The sequence below is a fragment of the Anas platyrhynchos genome, chromosome 30 (genome assembly GCF_047663525.1).
Source record: "Anas platyrhynchos isolate ZD024472 breed Pekin duck chromosome 30, IASCAAS_PekinDuck_T2T, whole genome shotgun sequence".
Classification (NCBI taxonomy): Eukaryota; Metazoa; Chordata; class Aves; order Anseriformes; family Anatidae; genus Anas; species Anas platyrhynchos.
The window spans coordinates 2,141,853-2,153,258 of record NC_092616.1 but is presented as its reverse complement, the minus strand read 5'-3'; the positions used below and the strand labels follow the sequence as shown (position 1 = coordinate 2,153,258).

At 52.9% G+C, this 11,406-nt stretch overlaps 1 protein-coding gene across 1 annotated transcript; it reads left to right on the top strand.

Moving 5' to 3' along the window:
- The first annotated feature begins 5,954 nt into the window (after positions 1 to 5,954).
- On the top strand, positions 5,955 to 7,075 carry LOC119715183 (olfactory receptor 14C36-like). The gene is made up of 2 exons (XM_038171764.1): positions 5,955 to 5,996; positions 6,092 to 7,075. Exons 1-2 carry the CDS (start codon positions 5,955 to 5,957, stop codon positions 7,073 to 7,075), a joined length of 1,026 nt encoding a protein of 341 aa, XP_038027692.1.
- Positions 7,076 to 11,406: the final 4,331 nt, after the last annotated feature.

Below are 11,406 nucleotides of genomic sequence, written 5' to 3'. Positions count from 1 at the left end.
CAAACCCTAGCACATTGCAGTGATTTCTCTCTCTTTGGAATCGCAAGGGTGATGACACTCCTTTTTCAAGCACTCTGCCTTTTTATTTATTTATTTATTTACTTACTTATTTATTTATTTATTTGGAATCTGCACTTCTTCAGGGGTGAAGTTAGAAAGCATTGGAGGTGCCCACAGTTCTAGGTGCCTGCCCATATCCTCCCACACACCCTGCCCCTCATAATTATCCCGCCTCAGGGCAGATCATTGTGTGGCATTCTGAAATAGTTTACTCTAACCTTAAACAAAACCTGAAACACCTTCAGGACACATAACAATATGTACAGGCTGATTTGAACATCCCAAGGATTCAAAGTTTTGAAGAGCTATTATAACTAGCTGTGGGGAGAAGTGTCCCCCCCTTCCCCCCCCCCCCCATCATTTCCATAGATTGGCTCCCCGAGGAGAAAAGTAAAGACTGTTAATTATAAATAGTTTCTGAGAGAACCTTCCTCGAGCATGGAGGTGACAGCAATGCTGAGTACAACTACCAGATTTGTCTCATGACCAGTAATTTTATCACAACATAAGGCAGTGTTAGGCCGTGGAGTAAACTAATAACCATAAACCAGCTCCCACAAAGGATAAACAGCACAACAGGGAACACACACAATATGTAATGTGCTACCCAACACAGTTCTGAGACCAAACACAACTACTACACCAACAAAAAATGAACATTGTGGTCAGCAACTATGAAGCTGATCTATTGCTTATAACAACTTTATTTTAACATGATCCAGTCATATCTGTCATTATCTGAGCCCTTTATGGCCCCACTCAGGATTCATTTGGGAAGGAGGGCATCCCACAGGAGGGACCCAGAGAGGGCAGAGATTGACCATCAAGGAGCAGTGGAAACAATGTCATGGACTGACTGCAATTCCCAATTATCCTGTTCCACCCAGGACAAGGAGTTACAGGAGGCTGGATGAGGGGAATGGTGTTTTTTGTTTGCTTCTAGTTCCTCAAGGTTGTAGTGCACCAGTGATAGGTAATAAAATATATTAATCTGCCTATGCTAAGTCTGTCTTGCCTGTGATGATAATTGGTACCCATGAGGATATTTGGTGGGTGACCTCGTGTTCTACCTCAAGCCTTGAGCTCTTTTCATCATATTTTCTCCCCCTTTTCCTTGTAGGTGGAGAAGTTTAAGAGCACTTGCCATGGAGTTCACCTGCATAGCCGGGTAAAACCACCGCAGTACCGATATGGGAAGGGTTCATCATCAGGGACTTGCCCTCCCAGAGACGGCAACTCAGCATCCAGGACATGCTCTACCAGGCTGGCTGCACAGCAGGGAAAGGAGAGAGGTTCCCCTGAAGGAGAGCAGTAGAAGAGGAAGTCTTGATTTCCAACTCAGGTATTTCTGGAACAGTCCTGAGAGGCCTGTGGGAGCTGCAGGACAGTCCTAACATCAGAACCCAGGAGTCCTGGCTGCCACATTGTCCCCTGAGCCCAGCGGGACTCTCAGCAGGTCTCTTGCAGCAGCCACCAGCTCTGTCCAGCACCACCAATACCCCCCCAGCCCAGGACTTGCAGCTTTGTACAGCTGACAGCCTCTGGGCCACCCTGTAGGAAGGGACTCCTGACACCCTTACCCTTGGGGGAGAGGTGTAGGAGCACTGGGAACAGGGAAACCATATCAGAGGCAATGGTCACCCTCCAGCAGCCCTCCATCTCACTTGCTGCTGGCCCTCAGCTCAGGACAAGGGATGCCCGCCCTGGCTCTTCAACCACAGCTCCTCTGCAAGGTGCCCCTGCTCCTCCGCCCGTCAGTGAGGGTCGCCCAGTGCAAGCTTGCTGCCTGCTGACCCCACTCCTGGCCACACAAGGACAGTGGTGGGGAGCAACCAAGCAGTGCTCAGCAGGGACCAGGCCTTGCAAGGAAGTGCCGGCACTGCCGCTGCTCCAGTGACGATATCCTGGTGATGCAGGGCATCCCCCCTGTGACATCAGCCCGTGTCATTTAAAGTCTTATTAGTTCAGCAGCAAGGAGACAGGACAGCTCGCAAGAATTATGAGAGATTTCCCTTCTTGTCCTGAGAAATTCTCACCTCCCTTCTGCCCAGTTCATTCCTAGCGGTTCCTGGCCCATCCACCAGGAACATCTCCAAATTCTGACAAAGGCCACGGAATAAAGGAAGTGGAGTGCTGGAGAGGTCACTGCTGTGTTCCTGCACCAACACGCCTGTGCTCTTGGGAGCCCTTCCAGGAAGGTGGGGTTTGAGGCTTGTGCTGGGGCTGGGCCTTTTGCAAAAGACAGGGTAAAAGCTGTCTTCAGATCACTGAAGTTTCTTGACACGCTTTGCCTGAGTCTTGAGAGTATGATTCATTCTGTCCACTCTGCCACTAGACTGGGGTCTGTCTGTAAGGGCTATGCGGATCCCAACCAATACCTAATAGTCTGCTTCTTTCAGTAACTCCCTTGGCTATCAATTGTGGACCTCTGTCCGATGGCGTTCCCAAAGGTGCCCCAAATCTCGGAATTCTTTCTTTTACCACAGCTTGTACTACTTCTCTCGCCTTCCTGGTACGACACGTAAAGGCCTGAGGCCAGCCTGCAGACGAGTCCACTAGGAATAACAAATACTTCAGCCCCCCTTTTCTAGGCAGATCGCTAAAGTCAATCTGCCAATACTCTCCAGGTGCCTGCCCCTCAGTAGTGGATTTTTGTGTGTTTAGTGGATTATTTCTCCAACATATGTCACACCTTTCTGTGACTGACCTAGGAGCCTCCACCATGTTCCTGCGTATAAATGAGAGGGGTTTTGCCTCTCGGCTGAAGCAGTCCCCATGCTCTCAGCATATTTAAGCAAACTACAGCCTCTTCTTTGTCTGAGATTCCATCTCAGCTGATGAGGAAGTAATGGGACCAGCAAGCCTTTCTGACTGCAGCAGCTTGGGCCTGGCTGCCCTGGCCATGGGGCAGGAGGAGCTCCCTGAAAATCCCCAGGGATGGCACAGAGGGGCTGCAGGCCTTCCAGGGTGTATGAGTGAGTGGGCCTGTGCAGTGCTGGATGTAGGGCTGGGCCCCAAAACCTCATCTCTTTCCCTGTGCTGAAAAGCATCTGGACTATGACGTGCATTTTGCAAAAGGAGTGTCAGGACACGGGTTTTCCTGTTTGCAAGTCCCTGATGCTGGTGAACATCACCTTAGTCGGCTCATCTGGCAGCTGTGTACGGAAGCTGTCTCCAAGAACCCATAGAAACCTCGGGAATGTTTGCACCCAGCAGTGTCCCTTTCCTGTGACCGTCCGATTGATTAAAAGCCCCCAGGGCGACATGGTGTCATTGAATTCATCTTAGTCCAGTGGCTTCCACAAGACTGTCTGCTTCTTCAGCCTGACTGCAGGCATCTACCTCTGACCACAAGGTCACCCTGACTGGCTCTGCTCTGACCCTCACCCACAAGGGCTCCCCCACTCTGCTGCCCATCCCATAGACGAGCTCCATGCATCCAGACAGATCCTTCACATGGAGGGCAACCCCCTGTTGATCATCCCCGCCTGTCTCTTCTGAAGAATCTGCCCCCATCCAGCACAGCACCCCAAGCTGGGGGACCTGTCCCCCCACACCTCAGCAGCTCTTCCATCAATGTCCCAGCCCTGTGACAGCAGGCGGGGATCCAGCTCCTCCTGCCTGTGCCCCAGGCTGAGGGCATTGGGGCACATCTGGGCTGCAGCACCTCAGCTGTGGCACAAGGGCACTCAGACTTGTCCCAGACCTTGTGCCAAGAGCCTGGGCATGAAAATGCTCATCTGAATGGCTTCCTTCTGAAGGGATAGAGGACCTCAGCTCTCTCCCTCCCATCCATTTCTTGGTGTCCTGCCTAATAATAGGACATGGAGAGGTGATTCTCTCCTTCTGCACACTTATTTCCAATAGGAGAAACGACACTGCTGGTGAGAAATGTGTGTGCCCAGGGGAGGGAGGGAAGCCCAGGGATTCCTTCAGGCTGTTTGCCAGCAGGTTCCCCTGCAGCCCCAGGGCCATGTGCAGGGAGCCTGGTGGGGGGCAGAGCAAGGGAGGCCTTGGGCTGGGCCTCTGCTGCTGAGCTGGGCCGGGCTCCTGGGCCCAAGGGGAGCTCCTGGCAAGCGGGCAGCGCTGCAGAGAGACAGCTCTGCCCAGGAGCAGCTCCTCTGCACAGCGCAGCAGGCCTGGGGGCAGTGCCTGCAGCTGGCACGGGGAGGGGAGAGAAGGGAGATAGAGGTTATGGGCTGCGTGAATTGAGGGGATACTGAAAGCTCGATGGGGAATCAATGCTTGCAGCACATTACAGGGTAAGTCTGTGGCAGAAGGAAAATGCAGAAAGGTCGGGCCCTGAGTGCTCTCTTGTCAGAGGCTGGCAGCAGGCTCTGCAACCAGGTTGCTGAAAGGGGAGGCCAGGGCTGTGGTGCAGAGCAGGGTCCCTGCTGTGCCCCAGGGGCTGTGTGCCGGGGCAGGGCCTCTGCCGCCTGCCAGGCTCAGCACTCAGCCTGCCCGGGGAGCTGCCCAGGGCGCTGCGGGGAGAAGCTGCGGGTGGAAGGAGCCCCCCTGGCAGGGCAGGGTCCTGCTGCTGGTGGGAAGCTGCTGCCCAGGGCAGCCTGCTCACAGCTACACAGCACCCAGTGGCATTTTGCAGGCAAGTTTTTCATGTTTAAAGTCCAATTAGGAATATTCTGTCCTCTTGCCAGTGTCCTACTCTTCTGGATGGAGACGGATAGCATGGAGAAATGGGAAAGGAGCTGCCAAATATGAGCTCATGGCTGAGACTCCTGAACTGTGGTACTGATGATCAGTAGGTTTGTAAGCTGTCCCGAAGCTGCCTTCAGACTCTCCTCTTCCTATCAAAAGCAACAGCATCATCTTTGCTGCACCCATCCGGGCATTTTTACAGGTCCTTTTCCACCTGTAAACATGCACAGGCCACTAGCCAGTCCCCTGCATACAGGAGGTTGCTGAAGGGCAAAGATTACTACTACACAGAGATTGAGTTGAGGCTGTGAGCTTAAACAGGAATAAGACCTGAGTCAAGGAAACAGCTCCCAGAATAAAACTTTCTGTCAGCGGGAATATGATCAAGGAATGAGAGGAAGGGAGATCAGAGGGCTAATTCATCAGAAAAGTCCATGGTTTTTTCATTCAGTGAAGACCCCTTCCTCTGAACATACCCCTAGCTTCCTCTTCCACTTAAACAAAAAAGTTGCTGCCCTCTTGGTCTTTTGAGCTGTGAGCTGCCCTGAGGATAGAAATCTTTCCCATAGTATGTTTCTAATATCTGGAAGGCATACGTAGTAGAGGAGATGCTAAATGCAAGGACATGCTATTGGGCTGTAGAAATGAACGTTAGGTGTCCTTGGCAAGAGGTATGGTGCTGAGATATTGTTCAGGTACCTTGAAAAGGGCTGGGCGTTGAGGGATTGGCAGTGAGATAGCATTCCTCCTCTCTTAGCAGTGTCTGGCTTCTTTTCAGGGTAAGAGAAATGTGATTATCCTCCATCTCCAAAAGCTGCAAGATCATGGCCGTTGGGAACAAGCCCAGCCAGCCCACCTCAGCCTGCTCTGAGCTAAAGGGAATCTCTTTGCCTCTCAGGTCTCACAACCATTCACTGTGAGTGCAGCAGAAATCCTCAGAATTTCTGACTGTAGAGAACGCTGCTTGGGCACAAAGAGGCGGAAGAGGATATGTAGAAAAAATTGCCCCTAAAACTCCTTTCTGTCAACTACATTCTGTAGCACAGGAATGCAGATGCTGACATGCCCTTCTGTGTGAGAAAGGATTTCATCTGACAAAATCTGAATATAAAACTTTGCCCAGCTGCCGTGCTCCCGTGTACTGACTGCACTGAGTCAGGACTGATTTCCTCAAGAGCCCAGGAGCAGAGTTCCCTGCTCCTCATGGTGCAGTGAACTTTAAAACTGAAGATCATGTCATGGAGCTAACTGAAAGATTCCAGGAGAGAAAGGAAAAGCCTGTAAGTATGGCAGGGGGAGGGTCTACAAGGAACGGTATAGGTTTCACTCAGAGAAGACTGTTCTAACTTTTCATTATCTTTTACTACCTGTACAGATCCCTATACCCAACAGGCAGCAAACATCCAACAGCAGCTCCATCACAGAGTTCCTCCTCCTGCCATTTGCAGACACGCGGGAGTTGCAGCTCCTGCACTTCGCACTCTTCCTGGGCATCTACCTGGCTGCCCTCCTGGGCAACGGCCTCATCCTCACCGCCATAGCCTGTGACCACCGCCTCCACACCCCCATGTACTTCTTCCTCCTCAACCTCGCCCTCCTCGACCTGGGCTGCATCTCCACCACTCTGCCCAAAGCCATGGCCAATTCCCACTGGGACACCAGGGCCATTTCCTATGCAGGATGTGTTGCACAGGTCTTTCTGTTTGTTTTCTTCATATCAGCAGAGTTTTCAATTCTCACCACCATGGCGTATGATCGCTACGTTGCCATCTGCAAGCCCCTGCACTATGGGACCCTCCTGGGCAGGAGAGCTTGTGCCCAGACGGCAGCAGCTGCCTGGGGCAGTGGGGTTCTCTATGCTCTGATGCACACTGCCAGTACATTTTCTCTACCCCTCTGCCAAGGCAATGCTGTGAAACAGTTCTTCTGTGAAATTCCCCAGATCCTCAAGCTCTCATGTACAGACTCCTATCTCAGGGAAGTTTGGGTGCTTCTGTTTAATGCTTGTTTGACATCTGGATGCTTTGCTTTCATTGTCTTTTCCTATGTACAGATCTTCAGAGCTGTGCTGAGGGTGCCTCCCGAGGAGGGACGGCATAAAGCCTTTTCCACATGCCTCCCTCACCTGGCTGTGGTCTCTCTTTTTCTCAGCACAGCCATTTTTGCCTACCTGAAGCCCCTGAGCATTTCCTCCCCATCCTCTGACCTACTGGTGGCAGTTCTGTACTCGGTGATGCCTCCAGCACTGAACCCCCTCATCTACAGCATGAGGAACCAGGAGCTCAAGGGTGCCATTAGACAAATGATTTCATGGATGTTTCTGTGTGGTGATAAATTCCCCTTCTTTCGACACAAGTGACTTTCCTATCCCCATGAAGGCCTCATCCTTGTTTCATATGTATATTTTCATTGTTATCTTTAATGTCATTACCATTTATGTTCTTAGAGAAACATTTGCAGATGTCTGTAATGAGTAATGATACCGCTCTGTTTACTCTGGAGGCTCTTTAAACATGTCTCACAGTAGGACAGCACTGACGGTTTTAGTATCTGCTTAATAAAACAGCATCTTCGTAGTGCAGTCTGAATGCTTCACTCTTCTTTCAGAGCTTGTGCCAAAATCAGGGCTGTGCAGTTGCTCCCTATGTTGCTGCATGGATTTGGGAGAGACCAAGCATAGGATTTAGGAGCAACCTGTTGGTGTCTAATGGCAGCAGAGATGGTCACTGAGGTACATAGGCATGACTGTCCCACATGGGACACAGCAGAAGACATCCTCCAGGACATAAATGTGAAGCTGCCAGGAGAGTCCATTAGCTATATGCAGATTTTCATTGCTGTGCTGAGGATGCCCGCTAAGCAGGGATGGCGCAAAGCCTTCTCCACGTGCCTCCCTCACCTGGCTGTGGTCTTCCTGTTTCTCAGGAGTACCTTTTTTGCCTACCTGAAGTGCCCTCCCATCTCATCCCCATCCTTGGACCTGGTGATGGCTGTCCTGTACTCAGTGATGCTCCCAGCAGTGAACCCCCTCATCTACTGCACAAGGAACCAGGAGCACAAGGGGAGACCATTTCTGCCATTAGGAAAGTGATGTCGTGGATGTCAAGTGCTGTCAGGGATGGCACTGAGGGGCTGCAGGCTTCAAGGGGATCTTCTGCAGAAGAGAGAAGGAGACACAGCAGGGGACACTGACCTCTGTATGCTTGTGCCATGGAAGTCCCCATCTGTGGGGCTGAGCCCTCTGTACCCCAGGAGCTGCTGTGCCCTTCAGAGGGGCTGGGGCTGTGGTGGCAGTGCCCAGAGTCCTGCAGCAGCCTGTGGTGGGCACTACCCTGAGGACCACTGGCACTGGGCTGGGATGAGGGCAGGGAGGTGGGCAGAGATCAGGGAGATGGAAGAGCCGTGCTCGAGGTCTGTGTTGGGTGAACAGCCACCTCTGTCGGCCTCTGTCCTGGCCCAGAGCCCTGCCGACCTGGAGCTGGGCTGTCTGCAGAGGACCCCATGGGACGTGGCTGGGTCAGGGCAGGGGCCATGGGCTGGAGAAGGCTGCAAAGGAAGGAGGGCCATGGCAGGAAGGGACCCTGAGGGTGCCATTGGGATTATAATGAGGGGAGTTCCTCCCAGCCCTGAATGTGCACTGCCATGTGTGGTGCCTTGGCAGCATGGCTGTATTGTCTTTCCAGAAGACATCCGGGAAGCTGAAGTCCCCCACCAGACTGTATATTCAGTAACCCAGTCAGTGTCAGCCAGTGTGTGAGTGGCTCTAGGACAAGGATGCACTCCAGATATTCCAGGCTTTCATTCAATAACCTGCCACGCTCTAGGACAGAAGTCACTGAGCACAAGCTAAAATATCAAAGCTCTTTTGTGTTTGTATAGAGCATTCCCATACTCCAAAGTCACCTCTAGAAGAGTCCAAAGCACTCCAGGGACTCACGATTGACATAAGCTATAGCAGAATTATTGCAGCCTGTTGCAAGGAGTCCTGGAAGTGCTTTTCCCTGATGACCAGCTCTGGTGAAGGCCTTGGGTTGCTTGGCTTGGAATGAATGCCAGTGAATATTGGAAAGCAAGAGAACCAAGTCTTTGCACAGGTTTGGGCCCCAAGGCTGCATGCCACTCACAGAGCTTGCCCAGGTGACATGTGGCAGCAATAGCTTCTGCTGAGAGGCAAAACCCATCTCTCAACGGAAGAGACAAGGAAGAAAGCCTACATCCCATGGCTGATCTCACAGTAATACGCAGGCACAAAGCTGCCAGGCTGTCACCATGACTATGGCAGTGTGCCACTCTGTCAAGCAACAAGCAGCGTTTCAGGAGAATTCAGCCCTATTAGTTATTCTCCAACTAAATGGCCACTTTTCTGACCCTGTCAGGATTCTCATGCATTTGACACCACAAAGAAAAGGTGGTGTCTCCTTCCTAGCGAGGAATAACCCCAAGCACTAGTACAGGCTGAGTAGAGGGGGAGGATCAACTCCCTTAGCCTCCTGGCAACACTCTTCCGAATGCACCCAAGGATCCCGTTGGCCTTCTTGGCCACAAGGGCACACTGTTGACTTGTGATCAGCCTGATGTCCCCCAGGAATCCCAGGTCCTTCTCTGCAAAACTGCTCTCCAGCAGGTCATTCCCAGCCTGTATTTGTGCTGGGGGTTTTCCTCCCTAGTAAGGAGACAGGACCCTGCACTTCCCCTTATTGAACTTCATGGGGTTTCTCTCAACCTGTCTCTCCAGCCTGTCAGGGTCCCTCTGAATGCCAGCACAGCCCTCTGGGGTATCAGCCTCTCCTCCCAGCTTTGTGTCATCAGCAAAGCTGCTGAAGGTACACTCTGTTACATCATCCACTTCACTGATAAATAAGTTGAACAACAGAGAGGAACTTTGGCACGTCCCTTAGCCCTGCACCCAGGTAGGGCAATTCCTGCTGCAGAAATCAGTCAGCACAGTGTTTAGAGAGGGCCAGTCAGTGTTTGCTTTGTCTGCTTGCAAGTGTGTTCCCCAGGAGAGACCCTGCTGCCTTCTAGGAGCTGTGAGCCCTGGAGCCCCAGGGCCATGTGCAGGGAGCCTGGTGGGGGGCAGAGCAAGGGAGGCCTTGGGCTGGGCCTCTGCTGCTGAGCTGGGCCGGGCTCCTGGGCCCAAGGGGAGCTCCTGGCAAGCGGGCAGCGCTGCAGAGAGACAGCTCTGCCCAGGAGCAGCTCCTCTGCACAGCGCAGCAGGCCTGGGGGCACTGCCTGCAGAGACACAGTGCTTAAAGGCAGGCAGAAGTGGCAGCATACCCAGAGCTCCCTGCAGGAGAAGACTTCCCAGCCCTGCACCCGGTAAGTGTCTGTCTGGAGGGCAATGCAGCCGCAGTTCGTGGAGGCAGGAGAAGCCGGGGGTGCAGGCAGGGGTGTCCAGGGCTGTGGTGCAGAGCAGGGTCCCTGCTGTGCCCCAGGGGCTGTGTGCCGGGCCAGGGCCTCTGCGGCCTGCCAGGCTCAGCACTCAGCCTGCCCGGGGAGCTGCCCAGGGCGCTGCGGGGAGAAGCTGCGGGTGGAAGGAGCCCCCCCTGGCAGGGCAGGGTCCTGCTGCTGGTGGGAGGCTGCTACCTGGGGCAGCCTGCTCACAGCTCCACAGTGCAGGCAGGATGTATCCACGGGGACTTTGAAAGAGCAGGGATAAAGGTGAGAATTCCTGTTCACTCTTAGCTTTCCAGACTCTCTGCTTACGTTTTTCTCTTCTTTGCCTCAGTGAGAAGAGAAATAAAGTCTGCTGTTTCAGGATAGGGGCTTTTACATCTAAGACTTCACAAGCAGCATTACAAGGACCACAGCAAGTCCCTTTCCTGCCTCTCAACCCCTAGAATGCTCCACCACCACTCACGCAGTGTCAGCAGGGTCTGCGTGACCTGGGCTCTAGGACATGTCCCCAGCGAGCTGCCCCTGGGCAGAGCCCTGCTGCCAGAAGGTGCCTGCAGGGCAGAGCTGAGCACCCAGCGGGTGGGATGGGGGCTGTGAGCTGCAGGCTGGAGGCGTGGGGACAGAGACCCAGCTGCAGGCAGGGACAGCTGCAGGCAGCAGAGCCATGGGCAGGGAATGGTAGGACAGTGCTAACAGAGTAGTCTGGCACCTCTCTGCCCTCTAGGTCACAGGATTGAGAACGCGACTCATAACATCAGCAGCAGAACCTCCAGCAGAGCAGAGTCTCCTGAGTTCTTTTCAGTCCCTCCCTGGCCTTGCCTCCCCTGGCAGAAGCCCTGTGCTATTTCTCTCTGTTCCTACACCTAGTGTTGCTGTTGTTGCTTTATGGCTCCCTGCAGATCTGGCTTTCAGCAGCAGCTCAAGCTCTGACCCTCTTGGTCCCACCACGCAGATCTGTCCTTAGAGGAAAGGTGCCCAAACCCCCTTCTAAACTCTGGGGCTTGGGGCAATGCAGTCTGGAGGGAAGGAAAAAGGTGAATCATCTTCCCAGACATTCTGGAGGCCACAATCATTGAGCAGTTCACTGTGGGCAACTCGACTGAGCCCTAAAGGAGTCTGGCTGAGACCAGGGTAGATGGACAGACTGGTTATCCTCACTGCACTTCACAAAATCCTCACAGGACATTCACAAAATCTCACCTAGAATGTAGGAAAAATGCCAGGGTTTTCTACCCTCAAAAGACTCCTCTGAGTGTCACAGATGCAGTTGGAACAAATTAAACCACAAATGCT

Excerpts from the sequence above, each read along its gene's own strand:
- LOC119715183 (XM_038171764.1), top strand. The coding sequence starts at position 5,955 with ATGGAGCTAACTGAAAGATTCCAGGAGAGAAAGGAAAAGCCT. Across the intron at positions 5,997-6,091 it reads AGGAGAGAAAGGAAAAGCCT|ATCCCTATACCCAACAGGCA; the intron begins GTAAGTATGGCA and ends CTACCTGTACAG.